This window comes from Tripterygium wilfordii, chromosome 13 (assembly GCF_013401445.1).
Source record: "Tripterygium wilfordii isolate XIE 37 chromosome 13, ASM1340144v1, whole genome shotgun sequence".
In the NCBI taxonomy this organism is placed as follows: domain Eukaryota; kingdom Viridiplantae; phylum Streptophyta; class Magnoliopsida; order Celastrales; family Celastraceae; genus Tripterygium; species Tripterygium wilfordii.
In genome coordinates, this window is record NC_052244.1 from 15,676,847 (window position 1) to 15,692,970 (window position 16,124).

A 16,124-nucleotide genomic window follows, 5' to 3' on the forward strand; every position below is an offset into this window, starting at 1 on the left:
AAGGTTGACTGCCCAGATTTGTGGAAATCTGCCCAGGGTGATGAAATTGAAACAAATTTGAAAATGGGTGACTGAGTTGAAACAATCTGACATTGGGTGACTGAGTTGAAACAATGATGATCTTTCAGTGATGTAAAGTTCAATTAACTCCATGCAGACACATGGCTTTGGGCTAAGTCCCCGTCAACTGGATATTCTCAATTAGTATTAGAAGCTCTTGATTTGTTATTAAATTGCATGGCCTATTTTCAAAAAATAAAATAAAATTGCATGGCCTATTTTTGTTAGACTCTTATTTGCTTTAGACTTTTAGTCTTATCTCTATAAATAGCATATAGACATACCGGCAGAATGGTTGACTTTGAGTCGTATACATATACTCTAAATTGTGTAGACTATAGTATAGATATTAGTGATATTACCTTCCCTTGCAAACCCATTAGCTTCGTTTTTTCTGTATATTAAACTATTAGTAGTTACTACCCCTTCAAATTATCTATAAACCCTAAAATACCCATAAGAAAAGGAGAGTACCAAAGCTGCAAATGTTCAACACAAGAAATAAGTTATTGTGTATAGATGAATTATTCTATGCGCATCTAATTTGTACACTTAAAATACGTACATATATTTTCACCATTGATTTGAAATATGTGAGATCCAAAATAATTACCCTATTTATCATTTCACTCATTTGCATCCTTAAATAATGGTACGTATTTTAAGTGCGTAAAGGATAATTTCTCATCATATATGTACATAGAGAGAGAGATTGTTGGTTGGTGATTCCAATTCTGAGGAAATACATTCATATCCAGGTAATGCCCTCACAATAAAACATTTTAAACTTTTAATTTATGTGGTATGATTATCAGATCTTTACAAAGGATCTTTGTTGTTTGAAATGTCTTGTCCTTGTCCTTGTCCTTGGGTGATTTATCCATCATAACATGTCAAGGTATTTTCCAGATAAAAGTTGGGAAAAATACCTAAAATGGATAATCCCCACAAAAAGTTTATTTATTTATTTATTCTTTATTTTTAAAATAGGTTTTTGAGAAAAATTATTCACAAAGACATTCCTTAGAGTTTATTTTCGAAAATATGCCCTAATTACGTATACAGTGTAAAATCATATCAACCTATAGAACACATTTATATATAAACTTTCTCACGTACGAACCATTCTTACAGATTTTACGATCTCGAAATAAAATGATTGTAATAAAGCATAATAAAGTGAGGGCCATACATATGGAGAATCATATACTGCACCTGTCGTTGGATTTCGGGCCTGTAAAAGTGGTATGCATAGATGTTTTTATTGGAGTTTATATAAATACCTTTATTTTTCAGCTCATAAATCCTAAAATATTTTAAATTAAAATTGATTAAACAACCCTAAATCCTAAATCATATATCGTTAAATCTTAAATTAATTTTAATCTAAGTTATTTGGTTAGACCTAAAACTACAATAGTGATGGTTTATAAGATTAGAATTTGGAACTCCCAAAATATAATATTTCTAAATTAATTATCTTGTAGATAATAGTAATATTTTTTATATGATTATATTAAAAAAAAAAGTTGAAAGTATTATTAGTTTTTTTTTTATATTCCGAATTTTATTATTACATTTTTTAATAATATTATCGTAGGTAAGGACAGAATGGTCAATTGCCAAAAGTACAGGTAATTTATTTGGAGGACAGAGTTCCGTAATGTTTGTCGTACTAAATTTGTTTGGGGGCGGGGCTCCTCCCCTCTCCTTGCCGTTCGGGATTGGGAATTGTAACTCGTTGTTTGACTCGTTCTCTCTTTCGCTATCTTTCTCTTTCGACCTTTAAAAAAAATTCCTTATTTTAAGCCTCTCCGCGCGTCTCTTTCATCTCCCCCTCTCTGTTGTTTGCCATTCAACAGGATTCAAAGAAACAAAAAGATCAATTTTTTCGTCTCTCTATTTGTTTTTATTTTTATTTTTATTGGTTTGGGATTTTGGTTTCTGGATTGGGGGGCTTTGCTTGCACGCGTGCGGTTTCTGGGTATTTCCTTTACTTTTGAAGGTTGAATTTTTCCCTGCCTCATTGGTCTTTGGTCAGATAAAAGGTGGGACTTGGGTCGTTTTCTTAGGGTTTTCTTTTTTTGGGGTGTATGAAATTTTAGACGAATGAAAGTGGTTGGTGACGGGGTTTCTGGGCCTTTGAACTGTTGAATGGTTTTTTTTTTCTTGAATATTGAATCAATAATTGTGTTGTTTTATAATTACAAATATTGATTTTGAGTTATAAGATCAATCATGACGAATTGAAACCGATTTCAGGTAGGTGAAACTGCGTTCCTATTGGGATCACATTTGTCTTTTCTTTTCTTTTCTTTCCTATTTTATTAGACTTATTTGGTTGGTGTTTGATCTGACAATAACTTGTGGTCGATTGCCAAAGTGGTTTACAACTTTTGCTGTTTTGATCATTCAATTCAAACCCATTTATATTTTTCGATCAAATTCGACAACAGCACAAATGGAAATCTCAATCTTTCAGGTGATCATGGCTCTCTAAGAGAATAGTCTTATTTTTCTGGGTTTTGCTATTTTTTTCCCAACATTTCTGGATTTCTATTTGGGTTCTTTATGATGGATTCAAAAACAAGCGAGGATGTTGGGGTTGTTAAGGCTCCGAATGAATTGAATAAGCCAGAGGGTTCTGTGAAATCAATTGAGAAAGGTTCAGGGGGTATCAGTAACAAAGACATGTTTTTTCGAGCTGATAAAATTGATCTCAAAAGCTTGGATGTTCAGCTGGAGAAGCACCTGAGTAGGGTTTGGTCGAAGAACATTGAAAACCGGCCCAAGGAAGAGTGGGAGATTGATTTAGCTAAGTTGGATATAAGGTATGTTATTGCGCACGGGACTTATGGGACGGTTTATCGTGGCACCTATGATAACCAAGATGTTGCAGGTAATTGTCTCTTTATATTCTTATTTGTAAGTGTTTATTGTGCAGCTTGATTCCAAGAGCAAAAAATAAAATTTGCAAGTTTTCTGAATTGTATGGTTTTGTCAAGCTATTAGAAAGGGTCTGTTTTCCTTTGTCATCTTATTTTGGTGGGATTTAAATCTTAATGCTCGCTGTTAATGTATTCTAACTTTTGGTATATGAGTATGTGAATACTAACTTGTGGCGGATAATCTTCCTTTATCATAGGGGAGAGGGTGTCTCCCAACTTTTTTTAACTTGTTTCACTGCTAATCCTGAAAATGGCATTGCTTATTCGCTTTTAGCGTTTTATGGTGTAAAAGTATCTGTACACGTTTATAGAGACCAAACTTGTGATAAAATTCAATCTAGTCATTTATCCAATTGAATTTAACTGGCTTCACTCAAGGTTGTACAAAATAGCTTAGTTGTTTATCTTGTTTGTTCAGTTATGTACCCAGCACTTCATTCTAGGTACAAAGTCGCAAGAAGAAGTAAACATGAATATGATGTCTAAGTCTCTTGGTTTCGTTTGGATATATAGGTTGATGCAGCGTAAGTGGGATTTGATAAAGGGCAGTTGCACAAAGCCTTGCGGCCCTTACCCATGCATTGCATATAAATTTTTTACATGCATAAGACAACTGACTAATGAGTGGAGAGCCCATTTGTCTTGAACAAATTGGGTCCTTCTCTAGAATATCGTAATTTATCAGACGTACTGGAATTGATTTCTTTTTCTCTACTGTGTTTTTAGTGAAGCTGTTGGATTGGGGGGAGGATGGAATTGCCACAACTGCTGAAACCGCTGCTCTCAGGGCATCATTTCGGCAGGAAGTCGCTGTTTGGCACAAGCTTGACCATCCTAATGTCACAAAAGTACAATTTCATTCTTTCACTTCTTTTTTTGTTTATATTATTTCTATTAACATAAGTTGATGTTAAAAGTGGGAGTTTTGGGGCGTGCAAGTTTAAGCTGCGTGATTATTAAGAATTACAAAATGAAGTCTCTTTCCTCTAATTTCATTCTACTAGACATATGATCTTTACAGTTTTTAAAACTTTCCGTCACAGTTTGTTGGAGCATCAATGGGAACTTCAAATCTTAAAATTCCTTCAAAGAATGATGTTGACAGCTCCATCCCTTCGAAAGCATGTTGCGTTGTCGTAGAATATCTCCCTGGTGGGACACTGAAACAGTACTTGATAAGAAATAGGCGAAAGAAACTTGCTTATAAAGTTGTGGTCCAACTTGCCTTGGATCTCTCTAGTGGGTAACTGTTTTTTTTCTCTGTGAATCTTGGTTTGAAAAAGATTTTTGCATAAAATTTTATCAACTAAGATTATCCTTCTTGTTCCAATTTGCAGTCTCAACTATTTGCATTCAAAGAAGATTGTGCACCGTGATGTCAAAACTGAAAACATGTTGCTAGATGCTCACAGAACTTTGAAGATTGCTGACTTTGGCGTTGCTCGTGTTGAGGCTCAGAATCCAAGAGACATGACCGGTGAAACTGGTACCCTTGGATATATGGCACCAGAGGTACTGGTCCTTTATGTTTTAACTCCTGTCATATATTATTTATTATCTCCTTTTGTTTTAGTAGTAGAAGTGGAATTGAGTTATGGTAAATATGAAAGGATTTAAGGGAATAGAAAACAGAGCAATTGTGCACGGGTACTGTTCCGAAAAGAAGAGATGATACTTGAGTATGGACTCTTAAATAAAAGTATACAGAAACATAAAGCACTGTTGTATTTAAGCTAGATCCTGTAAATTAATTACGTGTCAGTGCAAACAGAGAAATTATTCTTTTTTTACCCGTGAGATTGGTGATCACTGTAAACGAAGATATTTGATTCTTTTTTTTCCACACCCCTTTAGTCTTGCTAGACTTGGGACTACATATTTTGCATCTCCCGTCCTGTAAATCCTCCCGACAATCCCAGTAATATTTGAATGGGAGACTTGCTGTTGGATGTTAATCTCACACAGCGGGGTAGGCTCTAATAATATACATTATGTAGGTTCTTGATGGTAAGCCGTATAATAGAAGATGCGATGTCTACAGCTTTGGCATATGCTTATGGGAAATTTATTGTTGTGATATGCCTTATCCTGACCTCAGCTTTGCCGATATATCATCTGCTGTTGTTCGACAGGTAAGTCTTCATGCTAATTCTGCTTATTTCAGTAAATAACGTCGCTCTGTTCTGGATCTGCTTGCTCGTTTCTACAAGTTTTTTTCCTATGCATATTGGTTGCAGTAAATTATTTGTGGACGTATAGATATGCAATATTAAAAGTTGAAAGACCTAAAGTGGTTACATTATCGGTTGTAAGTAGTGGCTGATCATGGAGGAATGAGGATGATACTTATCTTTTTCTTTTTGATTTCAATTATTCTAGGTAATTATGAGTGAAATTAGATTTGGGTGTTTGCATGTATGAAATCATTAGATAAGCAGACTCGAACCCTGGACATCCGTCAATGCAGGAATTCTTTAGGAAATATCACCATTTTTAATACCTATTCGGCTATTCCATTAAAAGGATGGACGTATTCAGATGACGGAAGCAAAAGAATCATGAATTTCTCGAGATCTTTGTTATGAACGGCGGTGCAATTCCATCTCAATTCAATATTCTGACACTGTGCATGATACTGAAGTTGAATTTTGTTAATAACTTATATGGTAATTACGTGTTAGGTAATATTGTACGTGCCCATTGAAGGTGGCATCTAGATCAATAATTTTCACACGCCATTGTTTTGTTTGCAGAATTTACGGCCAGAGATCCCCAGATGTTGTCCAACTTCTTTGTCGAATATCATGCGAAAGTGCTGGGATGGAAATGCAGAAAAACGTCCTGAAATGGATGAAGTGGTAAGAATGTTAGAAGCTATTGATACAAGCAAGGGAGGAGGGATGGTAACCGACGACCAGTCCCCGGGTTGTTTCTGCTTTGCTCCAGCTCGCGGACCCTGAATTTTCTCATCTACCTCATTTGTATGCCATTTCTGAAGTCAAGACTTAAGAATTGTGTATTTTTTTTTACTGCAAACGATCTATGATACGGTACCGAGCTTGATGGAGCTTTAAGGTTTTTAATGTTTACATCTGATCTATGCCAAATAAAACTGTGTTCGCGGTGATATTGTGGTGTTGGGTATGGGTTTGAAACTCGTGAATTTTGGGGGAGCAAGAAGTGTTTGTTGATGACAGTGTCGAGACTGAATCTCACATCAGTCTGTATAACATAGCAGAGTAATAGCAGAGTAATTTATAAGTAAAATTCAATTGCTTTCATATTGTAGGCTGCGTTTTCCTAAATATTAATGACGCTCACCCATAAAGAAGGATAAATATGTGTGGACATTTGATTTAAAGTAGATAATATTATATATATATATATATGTTATATTACCAATCGGACCGGTCCGGTTTTAATAACAATGGTTTCAACATGGCGGCCATTGGCAATCCAAAATGTTTTTTTTTTCTTCTTCTGAAACTGATTTTTTTCCCCTAAAGCCAAACAAGGCCGAGCATGAGCAAGAAGTGAGAGAGAGGAAGATATATCAGGGAGATGATTAGAGAAACCCAGCTCCTCCTCCTTCGTATTTCGATGAACCCTTGAAAGACGAACTCAGTCCTCTCAATTACCGTATTTTCTCGCTCCCTGAATCTCCTTATATTCCCGCCAAAAAGGGATGAATCTGTTTTAGCTAATCCAATAAATTACCCGATCGGCCGGTCCTCTCAATACTGCAGCAGAGCCCTCCGATCTCGGGTCCTTGATAATGGGTTTCGAATCGGTTTCCAGTCTCTTCAGGAGGTAACCGGAAGACAAAACCCTAATTTTTTTGTTTTCTTTGAAGATCGTTTAAGGATTCGCATTTTAGGATTTTGATTGAATTTTTTTTCTAGCTGTGGTGGATTTGTGTATGTTGCTCGTGCTTGATGGATTCGTTCTCGTGAATTTTTGGTTTTCTCTTTCGGGTTTCTTCATTGATCTTAATTCTGCTTGGTAGCTGTGGAAAACAAGACCGATTTGGAGGTTTCGAAATTTTAATTCTGTCATTCTTGTTGAAAAACTTCAGTTAAGTTCAGCTGGGAAAAAAACGTTTAGCGTTTAATTGGCTTTCGGATACTGCAAGTGTGTAACTCAGTCCATGTTTTCGTTATTTTGTTTTGCTGACATCTGTTTATTAGCAAATGCACTGCTGGAATTGCACATAAAATCAGACTTTGCATGCCATTTGGCATGGATAATGAAATCGGATTGATTGCCCTTGATGAAAATTTTTGATTTTCTTTATCTTATCTGCTACTGCAAGGAAGCTTGAAATTGCAGCATACCTTTTCCCGTATTTCTAATGAATGTTTTGTTTTGGTTGTATTTTCAACACAGTTCAGATACTGATCTTAATGGCGGAGAGTGTTCGAACACCATGACTGTTAAAGCATATCCCCTAGGTATTGTACGTGTAAACAATAATGTTAATGGAGAGGACGAAGGGGAGTCTAGATTTGAGCCATACGTTGGGTTGGCGTTTGATTCGGCCGATGATGCTCGCGAATTTTACACTTCATATGCAACCCGTATTGGATTCAAAGTTCGCACTGGTCAGTTGTACCGGTCACGAACTAATGGGTCAGTTTCTTCAAGGAGATTTGTGTGCTCCAAGGAGGGGTTCCAGCTCAATTCAAGGATGGGTTGTCCAGCATTCATTAGGGTGCAAAGGCGTGATTCTGGCGAGTGGGTTATTGACCAAATCCATAGGGATCATAATCATGAATTGGGGCTTTTGGGGGAAAATTCTCCTCCTGTTGCTAAAAAATCTTCAGTTAGTGTCTCCCGCAGGTCGAAGGTCAAATTGGTCACAGAAGTTGATGATGGACAGCCATGTCCATCAGGTGTCATTAACATGAAACGCCTAAAAATTGGAGGTCAAGAAGGACAAACCAAGGCTGAACCATCTGCAGGTCTGGAGTTCAGTTCAGCTGATGAGGCATATCAGTTTTATCAAGTGTATGCTGAAAATAATGGCTTCAGGGTTCGAATTGGTCAGTTGTTTCGTTCAAAGCTTGATGGCTCAATTACGTCCCGGAGATTTGTGTGCTCAAAGGAAGGGTTTCAACATCCTTCAAGAGTTGGCTGTGGGGCATTTATGAGGATCAAGAGACAAGACTCTGGGAGGTGGGTGGTGGACCGTCTTCAGAAAGATCATAATCATGATTTTCATACACAATGGGGAACTGGTAAAAAAAGTTTGAAGGCTTCAAAGAAACTCGTTGAGGAGGTTAATGGGGGATTGGACTCTATGGATCTAGTAGACGTCCGAAGCAGCAACCTTATCACAAGTGATTGAGAAAACAACATTGGAAGTGATTGGTACCAAGTGCTTTTTGATTATTTCCAGACTAAACAAGCAAAAGATACAGGATTTTTTTATTCAGTCGACGTACACGATGGTAGTTGCAGGAGTGTTTTCTGGGCAGATGGCAGGTCTAGATTTTCATGCAGTCAGTTTGGTGATGCAATTGTTTTTGATACTTCATATAGAAAAGGTGAATATCTGGTACCCTTTGCTACTTTTGTTGGAGTTAATCACCACAGACAGCCAGTGCTTCTTGGGTGTGCTCTTGTTTCTGATGAATCAAGGGAGTCTTTCACTTGGTTGTTTCAGACATGGCTTAGGGCAATGTCAGGGTGCCGGCCAAAGTCGATTATAGCTGATCAAGACATGTCCATTCAGCTAGCTATCGCCCAGGTTTTTCCTGGGACTCGTCACCGTTTTTCATTGTGGCAGATCAGGGCACAGGAACGGGAGCTTTTGAGGTCGATGACTAATGACTTTGGGTATGAATATGAGAGGTGCATCCTTCAGAGTCGAACAAATGCTGAATTCAATACCATGTGGAATGGGCTGATAAACAAATATGGATTGAAGGAGAATGTCTGGCTAAAAGAAATGTATGAGAGGCGTGAAAGCTGGGTTCCATTGTATTTAATGGGAACCTTTTTTGCTGGCATCCCAATGAATGAAAGTGTTGAATCTTTCTTTGGTACTTTAGTGAATGCCCAGACACCGTTGGATGAGTTTATCTATCAATATGAACAAGCTCTCGAGCAACGTCGTGAAGAGGAAAGGAAAGAGGATTTTAACTGTTTTAACTTGCAGGCGTACCTTCAAACGAAGGAACCTGTTGAGGAACAATGTAGAAGGCTCTATACACTTACTGTGTTCAAAATCTTTCAAAATGAACTTTTACAAAGCTATGGCTATCTCGGAATAAAGGCTTATGAGGAAGGGACTGTCAGCAGATACGCAGTTCCGAGGTGTGATAATGAGAATGAGAAACATGCTGTTACATTTAGTGCATCCAATCTGAATGTCAGTTGTAGCTGTCAAATGTTTGAATTTGAAGGTGTCCTTTGTAGACATGTTTTGCGAGTATTCAGCCTGTTGGACATAAGGGAAATACCATCGCGCTACATATTGAGTCGGTGGACAAGGAGTGCCGAGTATGGTGTTGTACGTGATGCTCAATCAGGGGTTGGCATTCAAGAACTCAAGACCTCGATGCTGTGGAGTCTAAGGGAAACAGCCTGTAAATACATAGAGACCGGCACATCATCCCTAGAAAAATACAAGCTTGCCTATGAGATTTTGCGAGAAGGTGGAAAGAAACTGTCTTGGTAAACTATCCGGAGCGAGGGCAGACATCACTGCAGGTTAATTTTTGTAGTTCGATTGTGTTGTTAGTTGCTCCTTAGGTCTTAGTTGTTTTGACTGAAGAAGACCTTTGTCCAGATCGTCTCTCTCTCTGAATCATATTATTGAGTACTGCTTGATGTTGGTCGAGGTTTCATTGATTGATTGCGATGTTTGTCATGAAGGCTCAGAGCCACTCCCTGCAACTTCAGTATTAGAATTCTGTGGCTATGATCCATTTGTACATCTTGCTATTCTCCTGAGAGTTCATTTGGTTTGCTTTACATTGATATTTGGTGCATAAACGGTATCAAAGTGAAAAAAAAAGAAAAAAAAGAGAGGATAGTATTGATGCCATGGTTGGGAAGAGGAAGATCTGCTGAATCCCACGACATTTTCGCGGCTATCAGAGTGAGAGGAGGCACGGCAGCATAAGATGGCCAAGTCTAGCAATGGTGTTTGAGATAAAAGACATGAATGGTTCCTGAACATAGAAACAAAAGAGGGGGCAAATGAGTTGCAATGTAAGCCATTCCTTTACGTAATCGTCCAAGGCAAGCAAATTCTCAAAGGGTTATATTAGATTTCTAAAGTATTAATACTCAATTAGGTTGTTCAAGCATGCAATCTAAGCATTTACGAACAATGATTAACTCCTGTTATTAGGACCCTTACGAACTTAATTCTTAAGCCAAGGGTATGTGAGAAGTTGAATGTTGGTTGTTGTCTAAGAGGTGAAGAATATGTTCCCTTACATTACATGGATCTAAACCAGCAAAAGCTTATGTTTCATAACAGCAGTTATTGATGCAGATTCATATTGTCTGATCTCTTTAGTTTTTGTATCAATGGAGGTTTGCGTACATCTTTGACGATCTAATGAATGATGCTTTAGATTTTGTGATCTTTTGGTAGTTGTATGAATTAGCTCAGGCCGAGCTCGAACCTACTAAAAATACGACGAGCGGAGCCTAGAGTTTATCAAAACTCGGCTCAGTCCAGCCCGTCTAACTTGGCCTGCACGTATTTTTATTTTCTGGGAATGATCCTCACTCACTCTCTCACTAGAATCATGACCACCTTGGGCCCGTCTCAGTCTGACTTTCTGGCCATGTCCCATGTATGCTCCCAGCCGCCCACTTTCGCTGACATTGCAATCTTGCGATATCGATGGGTTTTTGATATAAGCTGACGCTGACATAGCAATCTTGCGGGAACGACATAGCAATCTTGCGACATCGATCAATCGATATGGAAAGATTTACCATGTATTTTCTGTAAAGTCATAGAACTTATAATATAAATAGTGCTCACACACGCTTTCAAAGAGTGAATAAAAGCCCAAACACAAAACCCTTGATTCACAAATTGCTCATTTGCTCGCCTACCTCGGGTGAGTATTCCATGTTTTCTCCATTCTTTTGTTCTATGGTAACTTTCTTTTCTTCTACATTAAGAGTACTTCTTGAAAACTTTGAAGCTGTTTGTTTCATGAAACTTCCTATTCACGCTTGTTTGTTCATGGGTTCTTTTCTATGAGCTTTAAACTGCTCCTTGGTGGTCGTTTACTAATCAAAATCCAATCTTTTTCAACTGTTTAAGAAGATTTTGCAAGTAATTTCGACAGACCCACCTCTGTTTTCCATTCTACTTCTGTTGGGTGTTGGAGTGGGGATTATTAGTGGAGTGTTTCTAGGGTTTATGCTTCTTTCATATCTATAATTAACAATTAGTTATTTCACTTTAACTTGTGGCTTGTTTTTGTTTGTCTTAGTGTGTTTTTTTGGGGTTTATAAGTTTGACCTCAGGTTGATGTTGGAATTGGAACTATTGAAGTATGACAAGTTGAAATTATCACTTCTCTTACTGAATTGCCTATGTTCTTTTATGATATTTTGGTTCGTTGTTCATAAACCTTAAACTCACTCTAAATGTTTTTATTGTGAAGACCATAAAAGTTCATCAATGAAATTTATCATTGTCGTCCGAGGACGTAGGCAAGATTGTCCGAACCATGTAAATTGTTTGTCTTTTTTGTATGATTGATTTTTTAAAAATTTTCCCATTGATCATGAACATATTCCCTTTCTAGTGTTAGAATTCTATCAACTTTACTTGGTGTTCTGGTGTTTTTTTTCTTTTCTTGTAGAAAGTGTGTTACTTCACTCAATATATTTCTCGAGAGGACCAAATGAAGCTTCCCTTTGCAAATACTAAGTTTGTCGCTCTGCTCATCATTTTGACATTTCTGCTTACCTCGGTGATTGCCAAAGGAGGCGGTGGTGGTGGTGGTCATGGCCATCGCAGAAGAGAAGGTGGAGGAAGGACTAGGAGTACCTGTCCTGCTTGTGCAATCCTGCCCGGAGGAGGCCGTCACGGCCGCAGTGCATCTACTGCTTCCCATCCATTGCTCATCTCCAGCATGTGTTTGAGATCACTTGTATTGTTGCTTCATGCCATACTTCATATTTGATCTCTGTTACTAGATGATGAAACTGCTTTGGTAGACATAGGCTTTAGGCTTCAAGTTATGGGCCTCTATTTGCTATACTAGTGTTGGGCCAGTCATGTATTGATCTTGACAATTTTGGTGCGTAATTGGCTTATGCGGCTGCTGTGTTAGATGATTGTGTATAAATATCAAATATCCTCTGGTGGTTTTGATCTTATGTGAATTTACCCCAATTGTAATATATAAACATGGAAAAAAAAAATGGATTTCCTTTAAATATTCATAAAATAAAACTATATGCAGAAACCTGCACTTGATGTTTGGGGTTTCAGCTAACTTGAAGTTTACACGTAAAGTGTACAAACTAATATGGAAACTGTTAGCAAATGAAACTTTACAATGCTGAGAGAGGTTGTGGGGACAATCATAATCGGAGAATGAACTCTATGATGCTCCATTGCTTGCAATGCACACAAGATAATCTTTTACTTGAAGTTTATTCTAAATTGGTAGATCCTCATCAGGATACGGATTTGCTTTTGCAAGAATGCATAAACGTCTCTCTGAATTGCAGATTACTTGTGCACCATAGAATGACACTTTTCCATCTGAAAAATGAACCATACAGGTTAAGTGGAATAAGTCACACAAGAAGTTTCTTTCCATACACGAATAAGAAATAAGGGAAAAAACGCAATTCCTTACAAAGGGATGAAATGCATATCAGACGAGGACAGAATTGGACAACACAGCAGCGCCTATAACACCAATCAGGCATAATAGGGAAATGAAATCTGCCATCCCAGCTGATGAGTCGGACGAGAAATAAATTTTATGCGTGTTGCAGTCTCCTCTAAAACCCCTTACAATCATAGCCTTCAAGAAAATCAATGAAATTAGCAACATTTTAAGAAACTTTGGACAAAGCAGACCAACACTAGCAATAATATCAATCGCTATGAGTGCTCATTGGAAAAAAAAAAGGACTTAAAATGCTAACTTGTCAAAGTGAAGACCACATAAGTGAATCAAATTTATCACTTCAACACAAACATCAAATCTAATGACCAAATAGGCAGAAGAAAAGGCATAGAAATCCAGTTGGTGTACAAACCTGAGATATCTGCTCTGCATGGCTGAAAATATTTTTAAAGATCCGACGAATGTAGGCAGCAAAAACTGCATAAATCAAGAAGAAGATCAGAAGGGGGGGGGGGGGGGGGGGGGGCGCAGTGGTGAAGACATGAGTGAGGACATAAATTATATAAAAATGAAAGAAATGCATTAGAATATAGGTATGCATTATGCAAGATGCACAAGGAACGCAAGGATGAAATCATTAAAAACCTTGCCTAACCATCCATCAAAAGGAAAGATATTTAGATCTCAAACAAAATTATGCAAGACATGAACCCGAGAGAGATATACAAAGACAGAGACAGAGAGAGGGAGAGAGAAGAAGCATTAACGGTAACGTTAAAATTTAGATAGCTATCTCCTTTGGGACTATTGTAAGAAACAACCCTGACGCCAAAGTCAAGGGTGCTAGAGATCAACCAAATTTGCACATAAGTTGCTATCCGAACCTTACCTTCGATTGTTTCCATCACGGTCAATTGCTGCCAATGTATCCTACGAGATACAATCCCCAAAGCAACATTACGGACCTGTCAGGACATTATGCTTGTTAATTGTCACAGATCAACCACAAACAGAAATACAAATGATTACATATCTTTCAAGTAGTTACGATTCATTTATGGCAAAATGAACCAACCATCTCCACTTACCTCATCAAACACAAGATTGATAAACCTCAATGAGAGCAACAGCGTAAGAACAATTTCGGCCACTGGAACACCCATTCCAGTCAAAGGAAGCATAAACCACCGCAAAGCAAATGCAAGTTGTTCTGGAGTTGTTGTTGCCAAACAGAGACTTGCGCTTTGGAAAATCTTTCACAAACAGAGGCTTCATTCTCAGAATAGCAAAAAGTTTATTTGCTTTTTTAAACAAATTATGGCTAGTTTAGTCTGCAATGTGGAGACAGATGCATGCACATGCAACATATTCTATGAATTCATCACTGATTCGGGACAATACTTTCTGTTGAATCTCTCCATGTTGACATTTTTTCCTTTTTTGTGAGAGGCACAGATGCATGACAGTCTGAGATTATGCATGATGCATCCAATGCAGTAGAACAGAAGTGTGTAGGAAATTTCTTTTCATTGATACAAATTAACAAAGGCAATAATGAAACTGAGGAAAATTAACCTACTGTGAAGGTTAAGCATGCAGCCGTGCTTGCCACTGACAAGCCCTTCCTTGTAAATTGTAATGGCCCTAGCTTCATAAGTACATATGAATAACCTTCCAAAGAAGTGGGAATATTAGGCAATCCAATGATAGCCGCCGGTGGAGCTCTTGGCTGGACAGGTAACTGTATGCCATCTGTTCCTAGCCCCAACATTATAAACAGAATTCCAGAAAGCAATGATACTCTTCCCAGTTGATCCTACAAGAGAATTGAATGTTCAGCAAATAGTAGTACCAGTCTTCTAGGCTCTAGCTCATTGCTTCTCTTTCCAAAAGGAAAAGCGTTTAGCCGTTTACTATACTCTTTTATTATTATTACAGGATGCTTCATCGGTTATTTCCTTGATCGGAGATTACCATTTCCTCTGGTTACACCTGCTGCGCATCTCTTGCTTCTTTATACTTTCCATTGTGTCACACCTTCACGTCGATATTTGCAGGGGGTTGGGCGGGAGGATTAAGTTCATGTCTATAAAAAATATCATGCTTCCACTAACTTCAACCAAAAGAAGTAATAAAATTCTGGATAAAGTATTTAAAAACTCTTATGCCATTGAAACGTATTGCATAATAATTTAAAACATTGAAAAAAGGCATTACAACTTAAAAGAAGCAGTACAGAGAACTTGGGATGAAAGGCATAATAATTTATAACCAAAATAGAAGCATGCTTTCTCCATTACATTATAGAAAGGTTGAAGCTGGCCTAAAATACCAGAGAAGAGCCATGACAACATATCCACAGCAGTTAAATTATCCTAGATGACCTATCAACTGACTTGAAACAAAAGAATTCAATTACAGTACTACATTAAGTCAAAAACAAAAAGATTCAACTAAATCTGTCAGAAAGTTGTGAGATGAGACCCAACACTCTCAAAATATAACCAATTACATATTTTGAAATTTAAAGTAGTATTCTTACCATCCACACACGAGAGGGAAGAATCCACATTGACAGAATGGCCGTATAAATTACCAGTCCAAAACGCATCACTATGTGTGACCGAGCAGGTAAAAGAACTAGAGCCAAAAGCCATACCTGCATAACCAATAAATCCAAATAACCAAATTCAACTCATATAATAAAGTTACGAAACCAAACTTTGTCCCAGAAAAGAACATAAACAGACCAATTTGATTCTTGGATCCACAGCATGCAAAAACGTAGTTGGAGATGATATGAACTGCCCAATGGGACTGGCAGTGGCACCGGAAATCAGTCTAAAAACCCTATCAGCCAGTAAACCACCCGTCGGCAAACGGTTCACCCAGCCTCCGTCTCCGACATTATTGTCCACCGAAGCTCCGACTACGAGACACCTCTTCTTTACCAAGACATAAGAGGGTCTGGTGAATGAAAGTAGTGGTGTGGAATTCAGTCCGTTTTGAGTGCAAAGTTGGGGGAAATTGAGAGGATTTAGGGTTTGGAGATTACATTTACTCGATAAAACAAAACGAAAAGTGACCGTTGGTCCCGCACAGTACGTGCAGTTCATGAGCGCAGGATTGCAATTTTTCGGGTTTTTCATGCGGGCGAGAAGAAGGGAAATCTAATAAGAAAGGGTCCGGTTGTTCCGCTTTTTCTTTTTTTTAAGGGTGGAGATGGGCAATCAATATCCCTAAACCGGAGAATATGGGTAAACGGTAA

The 16,124-nt window shown here is 37.8% G+C and overlaps 4 protein-coding genes across 6 annotated transcripts; 3 read left to right on the forward strand and 1 right to left on the reverse strand.

The window, feature by feature from the left end:
• The first annotated feature begins 1,738 nt into the window (after nucleotides 1-1,738).
• On the forward strand, nucleotides 1,739-6,135 carry LOC120013784 (serine/threonine-protein kinase STY13-like). The gene is made up of 6 exons (XM_038865715.1): nucleotides 1,739-2,959; nucleotides 3,735-3,856; nucleotides 4,052-4,251; nucleotides 4,346-4,520; nucleotides 5,006-5,140; nucleotides 5,762-6,135. The coding sequence occupies exons 1-6, from the start codon at nucleotides 2,632-2,634 to the stop codon at nucleotides 5,966-5,968; spliced, it is 1,167 nt and encodes a 388-aa protein (XP_038721643.1). The 5' UTR covers nucleotides 1,739-2,631; the 3' UTR covers nucleotides 5,969-6,135.
• Nucleotides 6,136-7,123: 988 nt separating this feature from the next.
• Nucleotides 7,124-10,530, forward strand: LOC120013035 (protein FAR1-RELATED SEQUENCE 7-like). Its single transcript, XM_038864652.1, is given in 2 exon segments — nucleotides 7,124-7,139; nucleotides 7,395-10,530. A coding segment is annotated over 1 exon segment (2,256 nt). The 5' UTR covers nucleotides 7,124-7,139; nucleotides 7,395-7,434; the 3' UTR covers nucleotides 9,691-10,530.
• Nucleotides 10,531-10,928: 398 nt separating this feature from the next.
• LOC120011888 lies at nucleotides 10,929-12,366 on the forward strand. Of its 3 annotated transcripts, none has more exons than XR_005471170.1 (2): nucleotides 10,929-11,095; nucleotides 11,852-12,366. XR_005471170.1 is itself a non-coding variant. In XM_038863051.1 (2 exons), exons 1-2 carry the CDS (start codon nucleotides 11,107-11,109, stop codon nucleotides 12,173-12,175), a joined length of 351 nt encoding a protein of 116 aa, XP_038718979.1. In that variant the 5' UTR covers nucleotides 11,024-11,106; the 3' UTR covers nucleotides 12,176-12,366. The 3 variants fall into 3 exon arrangements, 2 of the variants coding, with proteins under 2 accessions (XP_038718979.1, XP_038718978.1); XM_038863051.1 differs by having other exon boundaries at nucleotides 11,024-11,133; XM_038863050.1 differs by lacking the exon at nucleotides 10,929-11,095 and adding an exon at nucleotides 11,340-11,718.
• A 43-nt stretch (nucleotides 12,367-12,409) lies between these two features.
• On the reverse strand, nucleotides 12,410-16,046 carry LOC120011887 (protein ABCI12, chloroplastic). Its single transcript, XM_038863049.1, has 8 exons — nucleotides 15,607-16,046; nucleotides 15,399-15,515; nucleotides 14,436-14,672; nucleotides 13,945-14,109; nucleotides 13,746-13,821; nucleotides 13,269-13,333; nucleotides 12,860-13,030; nucleotides 12,410-12,762 (listed from the first exon to the last, which is right to left on the reverse strand). The coding sequence occupies exons 1-7, from the start codon at nucleotides 16,003-16,005 to the stop codon at nucleotides 12,878-12,880; spliced, it is 1,212 nt and encodes a 403-aa protein (XP_038718977.1). The 5' UTR covers nucleotides 16,006-16,046; the 3' UTR covers nucleotides 12,410-12,762; nucleotides 12,860-12,877.
• Nucleotides 16,047-16,124: the final 78 nt, after the last annotated feature.

Bases quoted from the DNA above. Each gene is read 5' to 3' on its own strand.
- LOC120013784 (XM_038865715.1), top strand. From the start codon at position 2,632: ATGATGGATTCAAAAACAAGCGAGGATGTTGGGGTTGTTAAGGCTCCG. The intron at 2,960-3,734 runs GTAATTGTCTCT...CTGTGTTTTTAG, and splicing joins TGATAACCAAGATGTTGCAG to TGAAGCTGTTGGATTGGGGG. The intron at 4,521-5,005 runs GTACTGGTCCTT...TACATTATGTAG, and splicing joins TTGGATATATGGCACCAGAG to GTTCTTGATGGTAAGCCGTA.
- LOC120011888 (XM_038863050.1), top strand. From the start codon at position 11,668: ATGAAATTTATCATTGTCGTCCGAGGACGTAGGCAAGATTGTCCGAAC. The intron at 11,719-11,851 runs GTAAATTGTTTG...CTTTTCTTGTAG, and splicing joins GGCAAGATTGTCCGAACCAT to AAAGTGTGTTACTTCACTCA.
- LOC120011887 (XM_038863049.1), bottom strand. From the start codon at position 16,005: ATGAAAAACCCGAAAAATTGCAATCCTGCGCTCATGAACTGCACGTAC. The intron at 15,516-15,606 runs GTCTGTTTATGT...TTGGTTATGCAG, and splicing joins TGGATCCAAGAATCAAATTG to GTATGGCTTTTGGCTCTAGT. The intron at 13,031-13,268 runs GTTTGTACACCA...ATTTTCTTGAAG, and splicing joins ATGCAGAGCAGATATCTCAG to GCTATGATTGTAAGGGGTTT.